Below are 26,087 nucleotides of genomic sequence, written 5' to 3'. Positions count from 1 at the left end.
ATATAATATTACTCAAATGAAATATGATAAAAAGTGCTTATTTATTAAGTTTTCATAAAAGAGAGTAAGGGTTCAATCTAATGGTTCAGTAAGCAAAAGTGTAAAACACGGAATATATATTGGGAGAATTGTATTTTCTTGGGTTTGGGTTTTTTTGGACCCCAAGAAAATGTAACATTTTGAGTTCTTGGTGTTAATGGGATAACTTTTAAGTACTCTTATCTAAAGTTCAAATCTTTTAATTTCAAGGGGGCTTTTGGGAGGGAAGGAGAGAGATAGTGAAGAGATACCCTGGCTCTTATGGTTCAATGAGCGATGCTAGTCCGCTATCCAGCAATGATAACTGAACGTGCCACCGAGCACAAACTTAACTTTTTATTTTTGTCTCCTTTTTCTTTGCATATTTTTTTTAACATATTTAAATATTTTTAAAAAATAAAAAAATATACCAATACACTAAAAGTCACTTCCTTAATTATTGAGTAAAAAAAAAAAATTAAATAAATGAGTAGTCAAAACGAGGGGAGAAACTCAAACGGCATACTAACATTTTCCTTTCAACTATTGATAAACAGTATAAACAAAAATATCATATCTACAGCCAAAAAGTTAGAAATAAAAAAATAATAAAAACAAAGATCCTAGTGACAAAATTAGGAAAAGGAATGAATTCTTATAAATGGGTAAGTGAGTTTGGCTACCCTTTCAGAGAATAAAGAGGAAAACAAAGGGCAACTTCTCACGTGCTTATTGTCAAAAATTATGAACACATCCATCCATCCTCCACTTGCAAAAATGGATTTCAAGTTCCAAGTCATCGCCATTGTTTCCTTTCTTGGCTAAATAAAAGTCGATCTCATCCAGAGAACGTTGATAAGATAAATGAAGTCTATCTTCTCCAGTGCTTATTGTCGAATGGGGTTGGCTTTTAGAGCCCAGAAAAGTCTTTCAACAGAAAACGAAGACACTCTTCTCTGAAGTGGACATCCTTGTTGCCGGAGCACTTCCAACTATTCTCTCCAACTGAAATAGAACCACAAAGAGAAAAGGAGGGGAAAATAACTGTAATTACCAAACTACAATAAGGGGAAAATTTAGAAAAGGATCATGACTACTTGTTTTTAGGCTTTAGGCCCCTAAGGTATATCATCCTCCTATAATTAGGGGTTACAACAGTTACTAATGCACCATCTTTATTATCAATCAATGATATTGCATCTGGCTTGTCATCAGTCAATTCTTTGGAGAACTCTAGAGTTACCTATCTTGAATGCCCTAAACAAGTTTCTTTTTGTTTTCTCCATGAAATTTGGATTTCAATGGACAATTGAAGTTTGCTGTTTTTTGCATTGCACTCAGCGACTATGTTGACCATCCTCTAGCTTGTCTTACAATATTGTTGTGAAAATGTGTTGTGTGTATAATTACTCTTTCTTTTTACCTAATTAAAGGAAATAGAATTCAAACCCTCAAAAATCAATTGATGACTGCATAGCATCACCACAACCACCCCTAAAAAACAAACCCCACACCCTCTTCCCTCTGGGAAATCAACCACAAACCACTTGATTAATTCCAACCCCTCACACCACAAGCACTTATTCACCCCATGTGAGCCTAACAATAAAGAGAGCAGAATATTACCCGAAAATGATCGAAGCGAGAAAATAGCACTGTGCACGACATGTTATGGGAAACATCAAGCATATTAACAATCTGCAAAATCCAAATGGAATTTTAAAGAGACCCAACATATTGTGAATTTTACCCGTCCAAAATAAACAAACAAATAAATAAACAAATAAAGATCATGTTCACCTCAGGGTAAAATTCCTTCCGCTCAGGCAGTGAGTACATTATTAAATTCCGAATACCACGAATCTAAATGCAAGGAAACATAGGGATATGTCAACACTATGCATTAGCATGAACTGATTCTGGTGTTTAAAATTATAACTTAAGAGTTGTTACCGAAGTAAATTAAGCATACTGAACAAAAAAGTATTGACATCAATGCATAACACGTGGATGGCAGCTATTCCAAAATTATTCAAACATTAGGTAGACTTTGAAACCCATAAATTGACACACCAGGAGATGAGTGACACAAATACCTTAAAGCTAACGGATATATAATACATTATGATGAAAAAGTCTATAGAACCTTGTATCGGAAGTAAAAGTGAGCCCTCTCAGTGTAAAGCATAATTTTACGCCTTCCTTCAAAGAACCAAACACGTGCACGAGAAATATCACTCTGTTCCGTGTACCTGGAAAAAAAACCATTATTATCCCATGTCAAAACACCCGGCTGAAAGGATCTATCAAATGTGCAACACAACCAAATGAGAAAAGGGGAAAAAAATGAACTTCTTACTCTCCAAGCAGACAGAAAGATGCATCCTGTGACTTTAAAAAATTTCGGATACGAACGAATTCAAAGTAAGAACTGATAAATAGCATAACTCCTCCCTACACACAAAGTTCCACTTAAGTTCAAAACACTGCCCAGTTTACACTTCATGACAAACAGCATACAGCTTATACATTGCAGAATTCTAATGGGTGGAAGTAAAATACGAGTACCTGAACCGAGTCTTTTATCTTTGGAAACACCTGCATAAAGAAACCAATCGCTATCACATCATAAGTGAGTGAAGAAAAGCAGAAGTTTGTTATTGGCGGATACCGAGATTGTCTTCCAACCAGGACTTCATTCTAAAACTATATGAGAAAGATAGGACAAGTCATATTAAACATACTATGCACATGAGGATTTTAACACATTTTAACACAAAAGCAGGTACACCGATTCAGGTGATGAGATTAGTCAGAGTTCCTAAGATGGTTTGATAATTGATAATGAAAACCTATAAAAGAATGCATTGATGATTTTTCAGGTTGAATGAACCACGGAGGCCTAAAAAATGACGTGTGGTAGTAAGGAAATTTCCATTGAAGCAAGAGTGGAGTGGCCTTGCCTTGTATACAAACTGCCATTTAGTAATAGATGTGCAGTCAAGTTACTCAGTTGAGTCAAATCTAACCCTAAGCCCAAAAAGAGACACATGTTGGATGGTTCTCCAGAAGTCAAAAAACACTAATGGCTATTCGCTTTTGCTCCTTACATCTGAAACTATCACGTTATATGTGTCTCCAGACAAGAGCATTCTCCTCCAGAATGGACCAAATGACTAAATTAAAACCAAAGTTGCCAGAGTTTGATTAATATATGGATCCTATGACAGATGCAATGACATATGTTCCCCATACTGATCACACTTTTGACATTGAAATAAACACTATCGCTGCTCCAGACAAACCTTTTTAACAAAATACTCGAATCGTGCATCATCAGCATCTGCTATTGAGTCCACGTCAAATCGCTCATAGATCTGTAAAGTCAGATAAAAAAAATGCATTAGCATTACAAAACTTAATGTTCACCGTCAAATATATGGCAGATTTCAAAGTGTTCAATGAATTATAACCCTACTAAAGACGAATGAAAATCACATGCTAATTAATAGAAAAAAAGAAGAAGCAAAACGTGTTTAGCACAAATAATCACAACAATGATGTTTAAGGCCTATTTGGGGTTGCGTTAAGGATTGTAAAAAGTGCTTAAATAGCATCAAAAGCTCTTTAATAATAAAATTAGGTTGTCTGGTTGTTACATATTAAAGTACTTTTTAATCTCAAAAAAACTCAAAAACAAGTTTCAAGAAAAGCATCATTTGATGCTAATGATGCTTTTCCTGAAATGTGCTTTTCTGAATAATGCAAAACGTAGTTTGAATTTTAAAGAAGATGTGAAAAAATGCAAATCTTACTACCCCATAGCCATTTCCTATTGGGTAGTTTGGAGGATGTGAAAAAATTCCATTTGATCAAATGGGAAAAAGTATGCACACCCATGGCAAATGGCGGATTGGGGCTCCGAAACTTGAGAATTCTCAACAAGGCACTACTTGGTAAATGGCTATGGAGATACCATAGGAAACGATACGCCCTTTGGAGAGAAATTATCAACAACAAATGGGAGCTTGAGAGGTGGTTGGTGTTCCAACGCAGTAAGAGGGGCTTATGGCGTAGGTGTGTGGAAATTCATACGCAACGGCTGGGAAGCTTTTTTTGCTAATTGCAGATTGGCGGTGGGAAGGGGCAATCAAGTTAGCTTTTGGCATGACACTTGGTGTGGCGAGTTTGCTTTGAAGATCACTTTTCCTTCCCTGTACAGGATTGCGTCAGATAAGGAGGCCACAGTTGCTGATAATTCCGACAGCTCCTCTACCTTCACGCATTGGTCAGTAAGATTCACCCGAGCGGCACAAGATTGGGAATTGGGAGACATTGCTGATTTCTACAGCGCGTTACAAGCAATGAATCTACATGCTGATGGAGAAGATCATCTCCTTTGGTCGCCCACGGGAAATGCGCGTTTCTCAGTACGTTCCTTTTACAAGGTACTCTCGGCACACCCCTCCACTGCATTCCCTTGGAAGAGCATTTGGAGGACTAAGGCACCTTTAAAAGTGGCCTTCTTCCTATGGCTAGCATCCCATGAGAGTATACTGACTGTCGATAAACTGAGAAGACGTGGCCTCTACCTAACGGATTGGTGCTTTATGTGCAAACACAACAGTGAGACAGCGGACCATTTACTTCTTCATTGTGAAGCTGTCACGGCATTATGGGATGACATCTTTACAAGACTAGGCTTGGCATGGGTAATGCCTAGAAAGGTGGTTGATCTTTTGGCTTGTTGGAGAGGAATCCGGGGCAAGGAGCATATCGCAGATGTTTGGAAAATGGTGCCATTTGCCTAATGTGGTGCACATGGACCGAGAGGAATAGTCACTGTTTCGAGGATAAGGAGCGATCTCCGGAAGGCTTTAGGGCTTTCTTTTACCACACTTTAGTATTATGGGCATCCTCTATTGTACTAAATGGCACTTCTTTTTCTGAACTTTACGCTGCTCTTCGCAGCTCTTAGCCTGTAGCAAGGCTCTTTGTATACCCCTTGTGTACTTGGGCCTTGCCCTTTTCCTTTCTAATTTATTTCTTCTTACTTATAAAAAAAAAAATTAAAGAAGATTGTCAATGGGCAAAAATACCCATACAACTTAAGATAACTACAGCTTTGCCCTTTGCCTATAAATATTGAGCATATTTGTATTGCTATTTCACTTATGCATCATTGAAGGGACTTTTTTTTTTCAATTATACTTACTGAAAATCCTTTTAGACTATTTTCGATGTTATTTGATTATAATATTTGATATCTTATAATGAAATGATCTTTTATGTCATTTCTACCTTAAAATGCACTTTTTTATATTGTTTCCAAACAAATGTAACATGTTTGAAAGCGCGTTAAATATATAGTTACCAAATGGTAAATAGTTTTTTAATAGTAGAGCTTTTATTACTTCAACTCTATAACTAAAAGTCTTAAAGTTAAAAGTTATATCACCCACTGCAAACCCAAACATACAGTTAATTAGCCATAGAAGCCACTGAAGGAACCAAAAATGGGAAACAATCTCCAATTTTTTTTTTTTTTGACTAGTCAATCTCCAACCTAATCACATTAAGGCAAAAAAAAAAAAAGAAAAAGGTTTTCCAGTTTTATTTCCAGATTAAATTATGTAATAATCAGACTCATTCAGTAAGCTCAAGAGCCACCTCTTTCCCATACCCATTAAGCAGCTAGAAAGAATACAAAAGAGGCAAAAATCCTATGAGGCAGTGTGAACTTGATACGAGAAACTAGAACTGAACTTAATAAGATGAATTGCTCAATATATCACAAAACATATCTAATTTAAAGCATACACCAAAACTGTGAGGCAAACATACCTGCCGTACTTGGAGTAACACTTTTGGAAGAACACCCTTATACTCGCATACCAACTTTACCTGCAAAAATAACAAAGCACTTTGGCATCATAAACTTTAAAATAGATAAGAAACTATATGAAAGACACTTCTACTTGAAAAAAGTAACTTGCATAGGCAGCAGTATTCCTGTACACTTTTACGTTAACAGCAAACTAGAATAAATTTGTTATTCATTATAATGCTATTTTACCCCATTTAAACCAAGAAATAAAATATTTTATAAGTTGAGAATTTGTTTATGGTAAGTAATTGGATAAAAGGAAACCCCAATTTATGCAACCAGTAAGCCTTGAAGCAATTCCTCCACCCTATTCTTACAATGGAAGAAGATACATCAAAGGCTAGAGCTAATTACTAAGCACTTTCAGAAAACTCTCATCTCATCTCATCTCATCTCATCTTAATCATTACAACTTTTTGAAATTCTCATACAAAATAAAACAAACAATTCAACTTTTTCAAATCCCAATACAAAAATAAAATAAACAATTCAACCTTTTCAAATCCCAATACAAAAATAATATTAAAACAATATATTCTAATAATATTTTATTCAACTTTCAACTTCAATCTCAACTTATCTCATCTCATCTCTGAAAACAAACAAGGTGTGCAATGGGTCCCCTCTCCAAATTGACCACATCATCATCAATCAAAAACAAGATCGAAAAGAATAACCATACCATTCACATAATAGAAGCAACTCTGATTAATGAGGCAAGCATCCTAACAACACTTATATTAACAAGTGAGTAGATGTAAAGATAACAAAACAGGCAGCAACCTATTCCTTATTTTTTAAAGAACGCAGCAAATCCATTGGTGAAAAAATTGGTAAATCTTATTGTTTAGAGTTCTGTCAAAACCAAATTTATTTGGGTAATTAAAATTTACCCAACATTCGTCCAATCATCCCATTTGTCTCTTGTTCCCTCATTAAATAACCAAAGGGAGGAAATGCTCAGTCTCCAGGCCAAGGTTGGCTACACATTTGCATGCAGACATACTAAAGAAAATGTAACAGAATATCAACACACCTTTCCTTGGTAGTTAGTGCAATGGTGATTGAACAACCCATTAATATCTGTAACAAGAAAGCATAAATACAGATTAAAAAACACACAAATGCGCACATGCACCCACAAAAGATGGAAATGTTTATATCGCAAGCCTCATTAGAATAAGAGCAGTAAACATCATTACCTGGGTTAGAATAATAACCCAATATAATTGTTTGCCTATAAAACCTTGCACAACGATCCAGATACCTAAAAATGAAAGATAACTTAAAGCAATATGTTTTAAAAAATAATATAAATTACATGAAAATTGTAAAAATACAACTTTTTCAAAACTAAACCAATCATTACGTAGAGAGGAAACCTTTCTTTTAATTACTTATGACTAACGGTTTCCTCAGCCTACCCCGCACCCCTCCCCCCGCCCCCAAAAAACAGAACAATACAAAATAAGTTAAAACAAAAAGTTCATCTCAACCTGGTAAGTATTATGAGAACATACCATGGTCTAATACGTGTAATATCAGTTCCATGCCGCCTAGATGGTATGTGGTTCAATTGTTCAACAACTGTATTCACATGTGACCAATTCTGGATATTTTTCATTGAAAAAGGAACGAGGAAAAAAATAAAAGAAACAAAAACTGACATCATGATCTACACAAGCTGCAAAACATATATTTCAAGTAGTTAAATGCTGCAACACATACTTGCATTGCAATGACATCCGCATGATCAATGATTAGAACCTACACATGGCAAAATTATATATATCAACAATATAGGAAACTATAAGCATATTTTTTTTAAACAAGTATAAATTCATACTCCTGAAAAATTACAAATAGGATAAATCACCTCTATAGAAGAAAGATAATCAACATCTTTTTCCTTGTATTTTTGAGCCTCCGATATTTTCTGCAAACATTTAAAGTCGGGTGTTACTCGCATTTTTAGCCAAATTAGACAGAGTAACCATGCATAAAAACTTGAAAGGATAACAAGAACAAGAAAACAATCTCCCTGTACATTACACAAGCAAATTTAAAATTATACAGGTTGAAAAAGCAACTCAGAGTTTGAACTGTTTACATTACATCTAATGTATCTTGCTACTAAAAATTGGACTTCTAATTTCTTTTCTATTGGCACCGCGTGTCCCAACTAGTTCCAGGGGTGCACAGGCTCTCGACAAGGAGTTCCCTGCATGTGCACCTTAGGTAATTCAAGGGGAAATTCCCACAGTTTGATGGCCCCTAGAAATTGTTTGCATCTAAGAGGATTCGAACCTTAGGTCCGGAGGGAGCATACCACCAGGACCACGGCTGTTACCACTTGAGCCAACCCCTAGGGGTTGTTCTAATTTTTTATACGTAATATGGCATTAATTTTCAATCATTGAATTTCTCCCATTCCACATGGTTGAACATAGCAAGTAGCAACAGACAATTATGGCTTAATCTGAACCTGACTATAATGCATGTTGAAAAGGAAATGAAACAGAGAAAAAAATTAACAGTTAAAAAACAAATGATTCCTGAATTCTCCCAGATTGATGCACGCAAGATAGTTATGAACATATTTATTGTTACCCTTCCACTGAGACGCTGGTCAAAAGAGTATGTTTTAAGATAGAGCCTAGGCAGACAAATGCAAAATTGATAGGTACAGAGAGTAAGAAAACTTAATGGTCAAACTAGCTTCATTTACCCATTCAAAAAACCATTGAACCTCGAGCCCATACTCCAAGTTCAAAGAAAAAAACCATAAGGACATTTAAGGGGATCAACAGCCCCTATTCATCCTCTTCATAAATGAGACACTAAAATAATTTGACTTAAAACCTATTTCCTGCATGCAGACAGCCTTGCACAAAAAAGAGGCACTGAGAAAAGGCATAAAAATGACTTAAAAATTCCCAAATGTCCCATAATGCACAAATGTAATGAAAGGGTCAAATTGGAATGCCAACATTCGAAGGGAGCTCACCAAATTAAAGATATCACAGAACTTCATTCTACCATAATAACCCCCAACTATCTATCTGAAATTCCAAATAGCAGCAAGAAGTTTCATGGAGAACATAGGGTTTACTTGATTTACACCAGATAAGAGGGTTTCCCTATGTGAGTGGCAGAGCCTTTAACAGAGCCAGAACTATGTCTATGTCTCTTCATGCCCTTTGCTAATTGAATTCAAAGCATTCAATTTAGTAACCCCCATATTTGTTCCTGGCATGCCAAACATTTTTACTGGCTCTTATATTTTGATTATGTCTAAATCAATAAAAATTGAAATTTAGTCTTCATGCTTGTTAGATTCTTAACTGTATTATTCCTTAGTTTCTTGTTTTAGTCAAATGGACTTGTGTATGGATGTCAAATGTGGCTGATACTCAGCTTCCACATGTCATCTCCAAAAATTTTCAACCAGTTGGGACGGTGCCTAACTGCCATGTAAATTACCCCAAGCGGTGTCAGCAGCATGGGGCAACTTAAGTGGAGTGCCTACGTATCCTAGCTTGTCAAGCACATATTATTTTAAATCTTCTTGTAACAATCGGTCATAGCACCACTGGATGAATTCACAACCACAAAGGTTTCAAGTAATTCTTATAAGACAGTATCTCAGGCAGCCTACAGCATTTGCATGAACCTACTTTTCAAGAATTACAATATCTTGTCAATCAAGACAACCTTTTTTTTTTTTTTTTAATAATTAATAAGTGAAATTTATTCCAAGTAAATAGGCATAGCCCAAGTACACAGGATGTATACAAATGAGAACACCTACTTACTAGCTAAAACAGAAAATAACTAAGACAGAACAATCAAGACAAAATTAATGATATAAACATGCATACTAGAAAAGATCTTGGTCTATTGTGCATAATAATCCATAGCATGGTGAAAAAAAAATGCACAGAAGATGTGACCATGTGAGTAAAAGCTAAACCAATCTCCTGGATAATGATAAGAAACAAATAAAGAGAATAGCTCACCCCGACTAAACGAACTGGAGAAGCAACAATGATGTCTGAGGAATAGAAATCGCTGTATAACTTTATCCTCCTCCTAGAAAATAATCAAAAGGAAACGAAAGGTTGGGAAACTTTTTTTTTTTTAATTATTGGTAAACAAAATACTATCTATCAAAAGAGTGGGCAAGGGCCTCAAGTATATGGGACATATACAAGAGCAACACCTAAGCATGCTGGTTTAGCAATACAAGGAATTCATGAAAGTTCATGCCATGAAAATCAATTACAATCAACCAATGGAGTAAAATATTGAAAAATACGTTTCTAAGCTCATCCATTAACCAACTCAACAAGAACATTTAAAACCACTCAATCAGTGTTAAACCCATGACCACACCCTCAAATATGTACTCTTATGAGGAAGTAATCTCTGGTGTCATAAGCCAATAATTCTCCAGGAGCTGACCTAACAGATAAAAAATCTGCCAAAAATCCAAGAGAGTGCCTTTTGCTGCAGGCAGCTCCGGTCAAAGCCACTTGCAGAAAAAACATAACAATGGCTTTCACAATTTTGGAAAACGAAAAAGAATAATCTTTCATGTCAAAGCCTAGCTGACTGATTTAAAAAGTGCATGTGGGAGTTCAAGACTTTGGCTATACAAAACCATATATCTTTAAAATATCTCAAGAGTGGTGGAGTGCCTCCACAGTCTCCATACTAGTGTAAAAATACATAAGTACATAGCATGTTCTAAGAATATATACCTAAAATACCGTTTATGCACATTAAATTAAAAAAATAAAAGTTCTCGATAAGTTTATTGTTCTCATTGTTCTGTGTTTTCACTTGATTTCCAGGCATTCTAGGTTCTAGGCACTGCAACATACCTTGTTGCCATTTTATGGCGGCAGCTGCACATATTATGTGCTCACTTCAAGCCAAATCTACAAGGTATATAAAAACTCAACCAAGAAAGCCAAAACTAAGTCAATGGATGAAAGAATCTAGACCTGCTGAGGAACTCGTTTCAAGAACCTAGATTATATGAAAATCTAGACCTGTTGAAGAACCTGTCTCAAGAACCCAGATTACAAATGAGGAACGTCACAAAGGTTGTGATTTACCTTTGATAAGTTCAAACTTTCAATTAAGATAAGAGAAGATAAACTCAACTTACAATGAATAAAATTCATCAATTTTCATAAACTTCCATATGTTGCTTAAAATGAGGCAACAAGGAGTATTTAAACTAAAACCTAATTAAAACTATAGGCTAAAATAAACCTCCATCTTCCAAAAATACCCCTTAATGAATAGTGCCATGGCCACAGTACCGCTACAGTAACTTTACTTTTGAAACCCTAATTCAACAAAGTAAGACATATGTGGGCTAAGCATCCTCAAACCCAATTATTCTAAACTAATTCCTATAACTAATCAAATAAGCCATTTTAATGAGATAAACAAGTCCAAGGCCTTCAATCACATAAACATAATAATATGTCATAATTTATGTTGCACTCTTTCATTACTTGTATCACGTGGATGAGAACTGGATCTCCTTCTCTCAAACCCATCTTGATTATTGGGCTCTTGTTAGACTTGCCCCAAGTGGATTTCACCAATCCTTACATAGCTTCCTTAATTTTCCTAACTCTTGATCTTATAATTGCCCCATCTGGAACTTGCAAAAGATCTTAAAGACTTACTCCACCTTGGTGACCATCATTAATTATAGGCCCCAAGGTAGACCGAGGCTTAAAGATCATTTACAAGTTCCAGATGGGGCAATCACAAGATCGAGAGCTAAGAAAGGAAGAAAGCAATGCAATGATTGGTGCAATCTACTTGGGACGTGTCTAGCAAGAGCCCAAGATACAAGATGGGTTTGAAAGATAAAGAACCAATTTTGATTCATTTGACACAAGCTCTGAAAGAGGATAACGACATGACTTAAAGGCTTTGGGCACTTCAAGGCTTTCAACTTGTCTAATTCATTTAAAGGACTTATTTTATTAGTTTAGAATAATTAGATTTATTATGAGAAAAACTTAAGAGCATGTTGAGAAAGTTATTATTTTGTTGAACTAGGGTTTCAAGATGGTTACTGTAGCCGGGTTACTGTAACATAGCACTGTAGCCGCGGGCACTATTCACTCGGGCATTTTTGGAAGATGGAGTTTTATTTTACCTAAGGTTTTCTGAGATTTTAGTTTAAATACTTTTTGTTGCCTCATTTTAAATAGTTTATGAAATTGATGGATTTTATTCATTGTGAGTTGAGTTATCTCCTTTTGTTATTAATTGAACTTTTGAATTTATCAAAGGTAAATCACAACCTTTGTAACATTCCTCCTTTATAATCCGAGTTCTTGAGACAGATTCTTCAACGGGTTTAAATTTTAATATAATCTAGGTTATTGAAATGAGTTCCTCAATGGGTCTAGATTCTTCCATCCATTGACTTGATTTTGGATTTCTTAGGTGAGTTTTCAAATTGATTGTGGTTCAAGGGATTCCAAGTCCGTGGGTTCATATCATAAGGCACTTGCACCAAGAAGACAAATAGATGCATGCCAGTCCATAAAATCTAGGGAAAACCTCAAAGTACCTGATAATTCACATTCATAAAACTCCATTGAGACCACTTTCACCACCAAAAGCAGATTATGGCTAGTAGGTCAAAACCAATTTTGCAATTGCATAACTTTTGGTGCCTAGATTTTTCTTTTAGCCTCACATCCAAACTTAATTCTTTTCACTATTTGTAACAAAAATTGATGAAGTAATAACTAGGCCACCATAGCTAAGAAAGTGAATTCTATGGATTTGTAGTGGCATTACTATATATTAAAAAAATCTTACCTCTTAAACTTAATTCCAACCATAAACTGATCTTCATCATCCCTTTTGCCGCTAAAAAGTGCTTGAAAGTCAGAAGGTTTTGAAGACTTCTGAGCTTTTAAATTTCCCAGGGTGTGATGCGATAGCTCGTCCTTGTCTTCATCATCTTCGTCCTCCTGGGTTCCAAATTCTTTAAGGAAACGATCAATGTGCTCCACATTAGCCTGAGAACACCGGTACAATAGTATCAACAGATTAAAAAGCAAACTTCTATAACTGGACTGATATTTTACAAGAGAGTAATGCTACGTATAGTCGTGAAATGTGCAAACGTCGTGCAATCGCTTTGAAAAGAGTGGGGTCTACGATTAAAAAGTTAGTTTTTTTTTCATGTGGGTCCTGTATTAATTCACTTTTTTCAAAGAGACTGCGCAGTGCTTGCACAACCACGACTGCAAATATCATTTCTTTTTACAAAAACTTATCTATACAAGCCAAGGGTGTGCAGGCCCCATACTAGTCTCTTGAAAAAAAGTGGGACCTACCTAAAAAAACCCACTTTTTATGGTGGGTCCTTTTTTTTTTCAGAGGGCTTGCATGGTACTTACACATGCTAGGCTTGTATCATTACCCATCTTTTACTCATCAAACAAGAAACATAAGAAAAACATAAATTACTATTTAGTACTATTTTCTTCGATAAATAGTTCGATAAATTTGAGTTTGCAGGAAGTAATGTGAAGTACAATTGTATAAATACTATTTTCTTTGATATATAGTTCAACTCACTATACGATCCTAACCTGCATGTACATTTTACCATGTTGTTTTGCCACCCTTTAGTTCTATTTAACTCCCAGGAATATTGTCATTGTAAAATCTTGCACAAACTCTAATCTAAAGAAAACTAAAGCATGAAAATGAAAACAAGAATGCCAAGGAGTCTTATTATAAAGAAACAAAACCTAAATGTATTCTTTGAGTGAAATATTGCAAGTCTGGTATAGTTAAGGAACCACTTCAACAAATTTCCACATCGAAAAAAAGGAACCTACTACAAACAAAAATTTCTAAAAGATATTCAAGAATTAGAGAGAGAGAGAGAGCCATTAAATTTTAACCATCTAGTGCTTTTTATGTGCGGTGCCGGCATCGATAATGAATGCTCGATCAAAAAAACCATCTAGTGCTTTTCAATTTTAAGGCATTTGAGTCACATATAGAGTAAACACCAGTTTGATTTTTCATCAAAAATTATTTGGAAAGAGTACGCATTGGCTAATAAAATGTGAATGACCCACCTTATGTTACAAAACATTAATTCAGATCAAGCTAGTGAGAGGATAAAACAAATCAGAGATGATGGAATACCTTGCGAGCTAGAGGGGTTAGTTTAATTAGCCTCTGAACAACACGAAGTGCGATGTGTTTAAGTGGCAATAGGATCAAAACCTGCAGCACATAATAAAAAACAAATCTCGTTTACTAAGCAACCACACTGAAAATACTACATAGAATGATATGTAAAAAAATCATAAAGGAGGGCAGAAAATACTTCAAGCACATCTAAAGGAGACTAGTTACAAATGAAGAAGCTTCACTGAGACCATCATATTAAAACAGTTTCAATCGTATTTTACAGCAGCATAGTATCAAATTTTAAAAAATTCCAAAAGTCAAGGAAAGAGAACCCATATACAAGCCATCAGCATGTGTAATAGTCACAGTGCAGCATATAATTATAAACAAGCCTGCAGCTGCTTTTAGAAATAAATTGATCCAATTTCTAATATAGAAAATTAAAGATAGACTGATATCAGTCATGTAGACAAACTGATATTCTCAACGGGACCACCATTTTCCATACATTCCACATGCCACGAGAAGCAAACTTAATAAGTTCAAACCCTCAACCCAAAGGCTGTACGTAAGTTAATATTCAGTTTAAGTTGTGAAATTATCAGTAGCTTCTAAAAATTTTAAATCACATAAGCAATGAATTTCTACACTTGGCATGCCACAAACTGTTCTATCATTTTTTATAAGTAAAATATTGTTCCATCGTTTATTTACAACTATATATGTATTTAGCTAGAAAAAGCTAATATCCTAATATTCAAGAGAGATACCTAAGCACAATGGTGTCCATCATAAACATGTCGGAAAATATATGGAGAAACCTCTGATAATTACCATACCAGGCATGAAGCTTTTATGTAATATCTATTGTCGCAGCCAAAAACCAAAAGAGAAAAAGGATAGAAGAAAGAAAATTTTAGTCCAGGTCTGGTCCCCATAAATAACACAAAATCACAAGAAAACAACTAGTGCTACCTTAGGACGAGTAAAGCCATGATCACGGAAACTATCACCACCAAGATTTTCATTGTAAGCACTGCATAGATCCTTTGCCAGTTTTGAATCATTCTTTGTCACGAGATCTCTAGTTCTGAATAAATGATTAAGCTGCATAATATACTCTTCATTTAATCATCCAATGAGAACAACAAACACCAAATATCTAATAGAAAGAATTAAGTCCTGTTAAAAAAAAAAAAAAAAAAAGTAAAAATCCAATAATGGGCGGTTGCATGAACATACAGAATGCATAATATAAGCCTCCATGATACTCGAGTCTTCTTCCGGGCCTTTGAGATAAAAGGGTTTCTTGTTACAATGCAATATATCCCGATAACCATTGCCTGGAAAAAAAGCAGCAAATTCATTTAAATTCCCACATAGCAGTATCCGTTGTCAGTCCTCCTGGATTGCAAGTTCATAAAGTTAATAAAGGGGAACAAAAGGATAACTGTCAGGGAAACCACATGATTATGTGTATCAAAATTAATCAAACCTTCCATAACAGATTTGATAGAAAAAATAACAGTGATAAGAATATATGGGAAAAAGAGAGAGAATACAACTAGGGCTGAAAACCAATCCTATCAATGATGTTTTGGTCCATAACCGAAACCCCACTGATATTTTTTTTAAGAGGGTAGTGTCGGTACCAATCGGTTTGACGGTCGGTACGTTAGTTGCTAACCCATCCCCAAATTCACAAATTTTTTTTGATGAATATACAAGTTTTATTGATCAAGAACGGATGGCAAAAGACAGTATTACAAGAGGCAAGATGCCTAATCTAAGTAGGCACAATAGAGACAAGGAACTCTCGAAGAGCCATGCCATCCCCAAATTCACAAATTAAAAACAAATCAACTCAAAATTCACAACAAAACCTCAGAAGGAGAGGTGAACAAGAGAGATGAGAGGAAAACAAGAGAGATAAACCGTGAACGAGAGAGAGATCGGAGAAACGTTTCAAAGAGGAGAGATGAGAGAGCTCAAAGAGATGAGGGACAGGTCGAGGATGAGAGATCTCAGAGAGATGAGGGTCAGGCTGAGCGCTGAGTGAAGAGAGGAGAGAGAAGTAAGAAAGAGGATCGGGATGAAGAAGAGGGAGGGGAGGGGTTATTAAACCCTAGCCCTAAACAACATGGTGTCATTTCATTTTATTTTATTTTTAAACAGACGGTGTAAAACGATGCCATTTCACTCACTTAAGTGAAATGGCATCATTTTTTTTTTTGATAAGTAAAAATGAAATGGCATCATTTTATATAAGATATATTTATTATCGGCTGGTTTCGCGGTTTGGGGGTTGGTTCAGACCAGGATTGAACCGGCTAATGTCGGTTTCACTAAATTTATACCGCCGTCCGATCGCTTCTCTGCCGGTTTCTGCTGGTTCCAGACTCCGGCAGCCAGTCCGTGACAGCGTCAGTCAGTCCCGTAGGTTTCTATACATCAAATTGGCCCGGCTACTTAAAATCAACATGAAAAATCAAATTCTCACCATCAATATAAACCATGGTATACCACTATGCTTGCATAAACATGAAGCAAGCACCATTGAGAAACATGCGAAACTCCCAATTGCACACCTTACATTTTTTTTTTATCAGTAATCAAGAAATTTTATTCATAATAATAGGCAAAGCCCAAGTACATGCAGTAATTGCACACCTCACATTTGAGGAAGCATTAGGTAAAAGTCCCAATTTATGATTTGGATAGATACTACAATACTACCTTTTTTTTTTTTTTTTTTCTTGAGACTCGACAATGGACTCAAAAGTGTGAAAGTGAAAAACCTTGTTCTAGCTACATCAAACCCATGAGTCCACAAGAAGTTTCTGGCTATGCCAACCATTGATTCTACAAGGCAACAACATAAACTATTTTTGCACTTTTTGCTAAGTAGTTCACATTTTTCAATTCCTTTAGATGCCAAGGTGCTAAAAATATAGAGGTGTAACATAATGTTTGATAAGGCTATTCCACAAATTAAGAACAACTTACATGGTATGATAAAAAGTTTTCAAACCGGTGATGTTGAACATAATTCTGTCCACGATATTCTAAGATTTAACTTGATGGTCCTGACATTGCTTAAGCCCATCAGAGATGGCACACATCATAGCTTCTTTACCAAAAGAAATGGTGAACTTTACAAAGGCTAAACCATCGACATTTATATTTTCCCCATGGGAGCTGAAAATTGCTTATTTCAGACTTCATTAATACAGTCAAAAGAACATCTCAATTTCAGAAACCATAATGAGCTAGTCAAAATCATTAGCCATGACCACATTTTTTCTATGACAAGGAATCCTGGATAGTGTGAAAACTCAACATGTCTTATACCAAGTTAAACCCCGGACCGTGTAATGCGTTCCCATCACCCGGATCAGGTAAATCATCAGTTTTCCACCTATGGGACGTTGCCCCTAGTAATTGTTTGATTACCATCAAATGGATTAAATAGGTGGTTATTGGCCACTTCCCACAATCCCTGATCGTTGAAGCAATGGGCATGAAGCAGGAAACCAGTTGCACAGATATAAAACAAATCATTTCCACGAGTATGAAACTTGGTGCAACTGAACAGACATTGATCAAGAATAATAAGATAAGGCTCACTTACAAAGGGAAAAGAATAATCTCTCTTTAGATGAATAAAAATCATTCCTTCCAGATGTCTTAGAGACATCCAACCAGTGCTCATACAACCTCTGCTCGAGACCATAACCAGAACTTTTATCAACATCCTGCAATAGAAACATCAGATTATATGTGATGGCAACAGAAAGCTGAAAAAGGGATAAAAACAATTGTAATAATGCAGTGACATGATCAGAAATGAAACTTATGGCTTAAACAATCAAAATTTCAACATTCAAAATCTAAGATTCTAATCCTTAATAGCTCCTATAAATCCACCACAGTTCCACTCAATGACCCATAATTGCAATAAACTATGAATCATAAAGGATTTAGTATATTAGGTGGTTGAATAATGTAAATGTAATGACCCATAATTGCAATAAACTATGAATTGTGATAGATCTAGTATATTAGGTGGTTGAATAATGTAATGACCCAAGAAAAGCCTAAACCGCATATAGACTTAATACTCTTTTTTACAAGTGCATCTAGGCTTATACTATAAAATGACTACTAATAGTTAAAAATCTTAGAATCATTACAAACCGCAAGAACTTCTCCTTCTTGGGCAATGAAAGACCTAATCCACTACCCTCCTATACTCAATCCGGGAGCTAAAAATAACAATTTTAAGGAAGTAATTTATTTTCATTTTTTGACATGTAAAAGAAAAGCAAACTCCAAAGGGTGTAATTAAGTAAGGCATACCTTTAAGAAACAGTCTCCAGTTCCAATCCACTTGCAATTTGACATCCCATCAGCAGGCTCCTCCCACTTATATTTCCATTTCTTTTTGGACAGATTTTCAACTTCTTCTTCTGATAACTTGCACCCCAAGTGCGAACTAAAGGAACTGCACAATAAAAGATAGAATATCTATATGACATGCCATGCATATTGGGGTGCAACCTAGTTGGAAGAAAACTCAATATTGCAATATTTACCACAAAGATGACAGGCTCAAAAGTATGTATGCACAAATATTATAAAATTCTTGAAGATGATCTGCTAATAAAATTTATGTTAAATCTTGAGAGACTTTAAGACTCACATGGGCTTAAGAAATCTTAGAAATTTGGGCTTAAGAAATTTGCGCACCTTCAACAGGGCACTCCTGGGGAAATGGTTATGGCGGTATCACCTTGAGGGAGATGCCCTTTGGAGACATACCTTAGATGCCAAATATGGAAGCATTTGGGGAGGTTGGTGTACAAAAGAAGCAAGAGGGACATATGGCGTGGAAGTCTGGAAATTTATTCGGAATGGATGGAATAACTTTCTCGGTAACTGCAAATATGCGGTGGGGAGAGGCACGTGCATCCGTTTTTGGCATGACATTTGGTGTGGGGATGTTGCCCTGAAAAATGCTTTCCCCTCTCTTTTCAGGATCGCTTCTGATCAGGGTTCCTCAGTAGCCGATAATATGTGTAGTACTGTTGACCCTATCCAATGGTCTGTGAGATTCTCTAGAGCTGCCCAGGATTGGGAGGTGGGAGTCATCACTGATTTTTACAGCGCATTACATGAAATGAAGCTAAGGGCTGGAGGGGAGGACAACTTACTTTGGATAGGCACCGGAAATAGGAAATTCTCCGTCCGTTCTTACTACAAGGCCTTGACAAATCGCCCCTGCAACGTCTTCCCATGGAAGAGCATCTGGAGGTGCAATGTTCCCCTTAAGGTAGCTTTCTTCGGATGGGTGGCTTCTCATGGTAAGATTCTGACTATAGACAAGTTAAGAAAACGTGGACTCTACTTATTGGATTGGTGCTTCATGTGCAAACACGATAGTGAATCTGTGGACCACCTCCTCCTTCACTGCGAAGTAGTTAAGACCTTGTGGGATGACATCCTAACCAGGCTAGGTATTGCATGGGTTATGCCTAGGAGGGTGATTGAACTATTGTCTTGTTGGCAAGGGATAAGGGGCAATCGTCAGATAGCTGCTATTTGGAAGATGGTACCTTTATGCTTAATGTGGTGCACATGGATTGAAAGGAATAGACGCTGCTTTGAGAACAAGGAACGCTTCCTCGACGGTCTCAAGGCTTTTTTCTTTCACACCCTATTACTTTGGGCGTCCTCTATTGTATTGAACGGAACAAGTCTTCACGACTTTTATGCTACTATTCGTAGCACTTAGTTTGTAACTAGGCTCTCTCTTTTGTATACCCCCTGTGTACTCGGGCTTTGCCTATTTATGTGGATCAATAAAATCTTTTACTTATCAAAAAAAAAAGACTCACATGGGCAATCAAAAAGAAAGCAGCATCTATCTTTTTTTTTTTTTTTTTTGATAGGTAAAAGTAAATTTTATTAATGAAAAAGGCATAGCCTGAGTACACTAGAGGTATACAAAGATCCTGCCAGGTTACAACTAAGAACTAGTGAGAGTTACAGCATCTATCTTTTTTGATGAATAAAAGCAGCATCTATCTAAGCGTCCACTGTTGAGGATCTCGATCTCGCCTGCCACCTTTCTTTTGTAGTGATTAATTTTTCAGTTTTTCCATGTGTGTGCGTCTTTTCCTGACTAAATCTAATTTATACACCAATATCTATATCTCCTCTTTCTGAACTTACAATAGGAGGAGAAAAATGTTCGTATTACTGGGTGGTTAGCAAGTCCACTCTAATATCCTTGGCTACTTCAACCCACTATTTCATGAAGGTGAGGCCTTAATGCATTATAGCAAGAGGCTATGCCAATTTTATGCTAAATTATAGATAAATAAATAATAGCACGATAAGAGAATAAAAAGCAGTCACAGGAATGACCTCTCATATATGTATGCTTGTTAATTGATTGGATATCAATAATTACAACAGAATGGTAAGAATGTCAAATGACAGGCCACCGCTAAATAAAATAATTACAAGGCATCTACATAAATATATTATATACCTCATGCACACTGAACCTTCAACAGAAAATAGATCTAATTTATACATGTGTATAAAATTTTCAGTTTTTCCATGTGTGTGCGTCTTTTCCTGACTAAATCTAATTTATACACCAATATCTATATCTCCTCTTTCTGAACTTACAATAGGAGGAGAAAAATGTTCGTATTACTGGGTGGTTAGCAAGTCCACTCTAATATCCTTGGCTACTTCAACCCACTATTTCATGAAGGTGAGGCCTTAATGCATTATAGCAAGAGGCTATGCCAATTTTATGCTGAATTATAGATAAATAAATAATAGCACGATAAGAGAATAAAAAGCAGTTGCAGGAATGACCTCTCATATATGTATGCTTGTTAATTGATTGGATATCAATAATTACAACAGAATGGTAAGAATATCAAATGACAGACCACCGCTAAATAAAATAATTACAAGGCATCTACATAAATATATTATATACCTCATGCACACTGAACCTTCAACAGAAAATAGATCATCGACTTCAACATCATGCTCTTGATCTGTTTCAGAGGCATCAGGGTCATCTTCAGTTTCAGCATCTTCATTTCTCTCCCCCATGTCAACCATGTCATTCTGTTGCAGTATACCTTCTATAGCATGAGGAAATATCATGATCAACTCCTCAGGAAACAAAGCACATAAAATTAAATAAACTGCAACAAAACTCAGCACGACACAGAATGACCACACAACTTTTTATAGTTAATCAGTTTTTACAAAAAAGGCAAAAGGCAAAGCCGAGGTACACATGAATTATACAAGATGAGATTTTTTCTTAATACAAGCAAGATGAAGACTAGAATAACAAACATATAAAGATTATGAAAAGAAATGTTTTTTTAATAATGTGCAACCTCGCAAGGCCCCTTATAAGTAATTCCTATCATTCTTTTCCCTCCAAAAACAGTGTTAGATAGAAAAGCACCATTTTTCACACAACTATAATCTGCTGCCTGCCATATAACCCTCTCCAGTTGACAAATTGGTCTATTATTCTGCTGATTATGACTCAAACCAACCCAACTCGACCAAGAAAGTTATTCATAATGCATTGGAAAACACCAAAATACAAGCTAGGAACTAGTAGAGGCTAAAAGAAAATCATGAAAATGATCCCCATTCAGAACAAGAACAGCCGCCCAAAGATATCAAGTTTGAAGGAGAAACTCTCTAATTCCTCCCAACAAGCATTATCTATCTTCAAACTCACAATGGACTAAAAGGCATCAATAAATTTTTTGCTCTCTCTACATATAACACAAGTTTGTCACAATGAAATGACATCATCGATTGTCACTATAATGACTTCTTCCTTAAATCTACCATTCAGTCAATATTCACAATATGTCTTCAACCACCTATGGTTATTAAATCCATCAGAGCATACGATCTTATATGAGATCCTCATCCCAATCCTAGATCATAATAGGTCTGCACCACACAACCAATCCTATTGACAAGACATCTTTCTCATTTCAGACTTCCTTGACTCACTAATCCAATCCATTAAGGAGGATTACAGACCTTTGCAAGTATTTAAAACTCCAAAACACCTTTGCATTAAGAGAGACTATTTTTGGGCCCACCACACAAATAAGCCGCAAAAGCATTTGAACTTAAACTCTAAATCCCACATGCCACTAGAAATATATTAAATTAGAGAGTACTAACAGTAGGAACCAAAAAAGAGGATCAAAAGTCTGTCCTAAGAGAATACTTAATAACTATAGAAAAAGAGGATCAAAAGTCTGTCCTAAGAGGATCTTGTGTACTTGGGCTATGCCTATTCTTATTAACACTATCGTTTACTTATCAAAAAAAAAAAAAAAACACTAGAAAATAAACAACACGGCATGTGCACAAAATATAAAAAATATTTTTTATGGGTACAACAAAAAAAAAAAAATATCCATGCAAAGTGACAAGGAGGTTTTTTAGGTCAATACCAAGGAATATCAAAAATTGTAAACTTTTTATAATGCAAAAAAAAAAAAACAACAGAATTCTATTGATATTTGGTTGAATAAACCTTATAAAGCCCCATAAAATCTTCTTACCTTCTTCACTATCTTCCTTCTCTGACACACTAAAAGATTCAGACCCATCTTCTTCATCATCATCTTCTGCGTCACTTTTACCTTCTTCCTGCCTTTGTCTATGCCAAAAAAGAAATCAAACGAAACATGTTAGCTTCAAGAAATTCCTAAAGAGTTGTTGTTTAACGTTTCAATTCGCGTTCAAAAATAGTTTCAAGAAGCCAAAAATGCTAATACACATGATGCAACAAGTATTTTTTACTGTTGATGCAAAATCCAAGTTACTGGAACTTGATATGCTCAAATGCCTCAATGTTCTTACCTTTAGAGTTCATGAATATGAGATGATGGGAGCTATCTTTTGTACACTACCTGGGTACACAGGTTGCGCCTTCAACAATTAATTACTTATAAAAAAAATGAGAGAAATATAGCTAAAAGAAAACTTAGTTATTTACACCAAATACGAAGGTGCAAGAAAGCTGGATGCACCAAACATGATATCAAACAAAAAAATCAAAAAATCAAATCAAATCTGGTAAAATGAGTGCAGTGATCTATCCATCTCCTCAACTAGATTGAAAATGAACTCAACTTATGAAAGTCCATTACCTCTTCTTAATCACATCGTCAACAGATTTGCTGCATGACCGCAGTGTCATCAACAAATTATCATACATTGATGCCTCTCTAGGAATTAATTCCTCCTCAGATGCAACACCAGTAGAGTGCTCGTTTGATGGCTCCTCTGTAATAAATGTTTGATCGAGTATTAAAAGGAAAACTAAGACAGAGATTAAGTAAAACAGATTAAAAATTCCTTATAGCAAATTTCAGGTACATAACCTCAATAATTCAATACTCGAAAATAAAAATCAAAAGTCCTCCAATTGCAGGTCTACTCACTTAAAAATGTTCAATACTTTATTGAGAAAACATAAACCTAACAAGCTTAACAAAATATGTAACATAAAGATGGCAGACCCAACTTGCCTGAGGAACTTGGTGAGGGGCTACGACGAATCTGTTCTTTGAAATGGCTTTTCTTAATTCCATGTCTGCTCATCTCACACTTCTTGAGTGCTTTGGGTCTCTTCATGCCTACATAACATAAAATGCATTTCTATATCAGTAAATAAAACTCAAAAAAATAAATAATCAGACTAGCATACCAAAAAAATAGAAGGCATGAGTGTTTCCAAAGAAACTAAAGATAAAATCAATCAAATGAGAAGCATAGCAAAGGGCACCCAACCCGAACAGATAGGGTTCACCCCCCGACCCGAGCAAACCAACGGTACAAAGGCACGTGACCCAGACACAAATGGTCGGGTGATTTGGGTCGCTGCATGCAGTCCCAGGTCGGGTTTCCCTTTTAATGCAAAAGGTTTAGTTGGCACATCTTTTTTCCCCGAAAATAATTGGCATATCTTATATCTCTGCAATTGGAATATTTTAATCTTTCATGACTATCTTTTGAAGCTGATATTTCCAAGGTTATCAATAATTCCAAATATGGTAATGCAATCTGTTTAAGCATGAAACCCATCAGAAAGCATTGTGGCATCATACAATATTTGGATTGCCAAGCAAAGAACCACAAGAGGAAATCAAACAATATAGTTCTTTATATAAAACCCAGGCTATGATTGAAATTAGAAAATCTGTTTTATTAAAGGTCTTACAGGCACACTGACCTGAGAGAGGGACAGCGCAGCGTTGAGCCGTTGAGAAGTGAGAAATTCAGAGAGGGGCCGAGACGGCGAGATGTGCGACGGGCCGTGAGGGGAGGTGCGGAGACTCAGAGAGTGAGGCAGAGAGACTCGTCGCCGTTAGGGGAGGTGTAGAGACAGAGAGTGATGAAGAGAGGCCGAGGGGCTCGAGTGAGATTCAGGAATGGAGAAAAGTTTTTCAGGGTTTATTCATGAATCGTAAATAGGACGTAGCGTGAGTCTGGGGGGCTGGGGAAGAAGAAAATAGAAATAGAGGGTTTAGGGTTTAGGAAAAGTCTATATGCAACCGCAAGATATCCCCTTCGCGGCCTCGGGCCTACGTGGCATAAAGAAAACGATGCATTCTTTCGTACAAAATCCCTCCCTATTCTCTCATCCTTCTCCTTCAATTTTTTGCTCGTTGCTTCGTCGCATCACACCAACCTTGCTGCCCAGCCTATCAATCAATATCCCAAGAACTAAAAAAATATCCCAAGAACTCTATTCATCGAATGGCTGGAAGATTAATTTATTTATTAAAAAAATCTCTATCAATCAATATCCCAAGAACTAAAAAAATACATTTTTGTAATAAAAATAAAGATACTTAAAACCAAACATAAAAAGACGTAATACTTCTCAATGAAGTGTGCCCAGAAACAAGAAATCCATTAAAGAAGAACAAAAGACTAGCTACTGCGAAATCCATCAAAGAAGACCCACAAACAAGAAAAAAATCGTATATGTACCCAGAAGAAATGCCCAGAGAAATGCTGATGAAGACCCAGTAATGCCGATGAAGACCTAAAAAATACCCAGAAGAAATGCCGACTAAATCTCTCACCCACCCTGTTGCAACTCAGAGCAATGGGTACGTGATGACGGTGACCTCAACAACCGGACGGCGATAGCGATAGAAGACGGCATGTTAGCGACGACGTTCGATTTCTCTGCTTTTCATGATTTCTCTCTACAATGTTTCATAAAGCAATCTCCAGATTTAGTACCAATAGAGGACACGTACAAAAAACTGAAGTCGAAGTCCCAAATATTGCCGCATCATCTCTCTTAAAAATTCACATTCTAGCGTTCAAGTCTCTATAGAGAAAAATCAAACTCTATTTCTCTCTCAAATTCTTTTTTTATTTTTTGGTATATTTTATAGTTATTTTATTTTTAAATTAATGTGTAGAGTATATTACATATATCATTTAAATGATAAAATTTAATTTAAAAATTTTAAATTTTAAAATTATTTTTCGAATCAAATTATATCATATAAATATTTTTAATAAATATGTTCTACACACAAGCTCAAGAATATAATTTTTTCTATATATTATATAACTAATCGATTTTGGCAATTGAAAAATGATATAAATACAACCATGTTCACAACTTTTTACAATTTACAAAGTTATGTTTTAAATAAAGAACTTTTTTAATTTTTTATAAAATAATTTATAAAAATAACATCATTTTATAAAGATGATCTCAATTTAAAACATAATTATATAAAAACTTATAAAAAAGATTATACATGTATTATTAACCTTTGCCAATTACATTAAGCTCATGCAAATTATCATTTGATTTAAAGTTATTTTCAAAAAAAATGTCTTAGAGACAAAATAATTTTACAAAAATAAA

At 35.6% G+C, this 26,087-nt stretch overlaps 1 protein-coding gene across 5 annotated transcripts; it reads right to left on the bottom strand.

Moving 5' to 3' along the window:
• Window positions 1-526: 526 nt before the first annotated feature.
• Window positions 527-25,523, bottom strand: LOC122294356 (U3 small nucleolar RNA-associated protein 25 homolog). Of its 5 annotated transcripts, none has more exons than XM_043103018.1 (26): window positions 25,187-25,523; window positions 24,423-24,894; window positions 23,719-23,826; window positions 23,338-23,473; window positions 22,747-22,844; window positions 21,129-21,279; window positions 18,467-18,611; window positions 17,739-17,862; window positions 15,350-15,450; window positions 15,083-15,214; window positions 14,120-14,200; window positions 12,770-12,972; window positions 9,925-9,997; window positions 7,782-7,841; window positions 7,634-7,672; window positions 7,426-7,514; window positions 7,108-7,172; window positions 6,942-6,988; window positions 5,863-5,922; window positions 3,324-3,395; window positions 2,587-2,616; window positions 2,378-2,472; window positions 2,165-2,270; window positions 1,819-1,881; window positions 1,645-1,716; window positions 527-1,023 (listed from the first exon to the last, which is right to left on the bottom strand). In XM_043103018.1, exons 3-26 carry the CDS (start codon window positions 23,822-23,824, stop codon window positions 949-951), a joined length of 2,223 nt encoding a protein of 740 aa, XP_042958952.1. In that variant the 5' UTR covers window positions 23,825-23,826; window positions 24,423-24,894; window positions 25,187-25,523; the 3' UTR covers window positions 527-948. The 5 variants fall into 5 exon arrangements, with proteins under 5 accessions (XP_042958952.1, XP_042958955.1, XP_042958953.1 ...); XM_043103021.1 differs by having other exon boundaries at window positions 21,129-21,276; XM_043103019.1 differs by having other exon boundaries at window positions 24,423-24,885.
• Window positions 25,524-26,087: the final 564 nt, after the last annotated feature.

This window comes from Carya illinoinensis, chromosome 14 (genome assembly GCF_018687715.1).
Source record: "Carya illinoinensis cultivar Pawnee chromosome 14, C.illinoinensisPawnee_v1, whole genome shotgun sequence".
In the NCBI taxonomy this organism is placed as follows: domain Eukaryota; kingdom Viridiplantae; phylum Streptophyta; class Magnoliopsida; order Fagales; family Juglandaceae; genus Carya; species Carya illinoinensis.
This window is presented reverse-complemented; position numbering and strand designations above follow the sequence as displayed.

What these genes read in the sequence shown, in the direction of transcription:
- LOC122294356 (XM_043103018.1), bottom strand. Translation starts at nt 23,824, where the DNA reads ATGAAGAGACCCAAAGCACTCAAGAAGTGTGAGATGAGCAGACATGGA. An exon ending in CTGGAGACTGTTTCTTAAAG is followed by an intron (nt 17,863 to 18,466) that starts GTATGCCTTACT and finishes TTTCTATTGCAG; the next exon opens with GATGTTGATAAAAGTTCTGG. An exon ending in ACTTTTACTTCCGATACAAG is followed by an intron (nt 1,882 to 2,164) that starts GTTCTATAGACT and finishes CCTTGCATTTAG; the next exon opens with ATTCGTGGTATTCGGAATTT.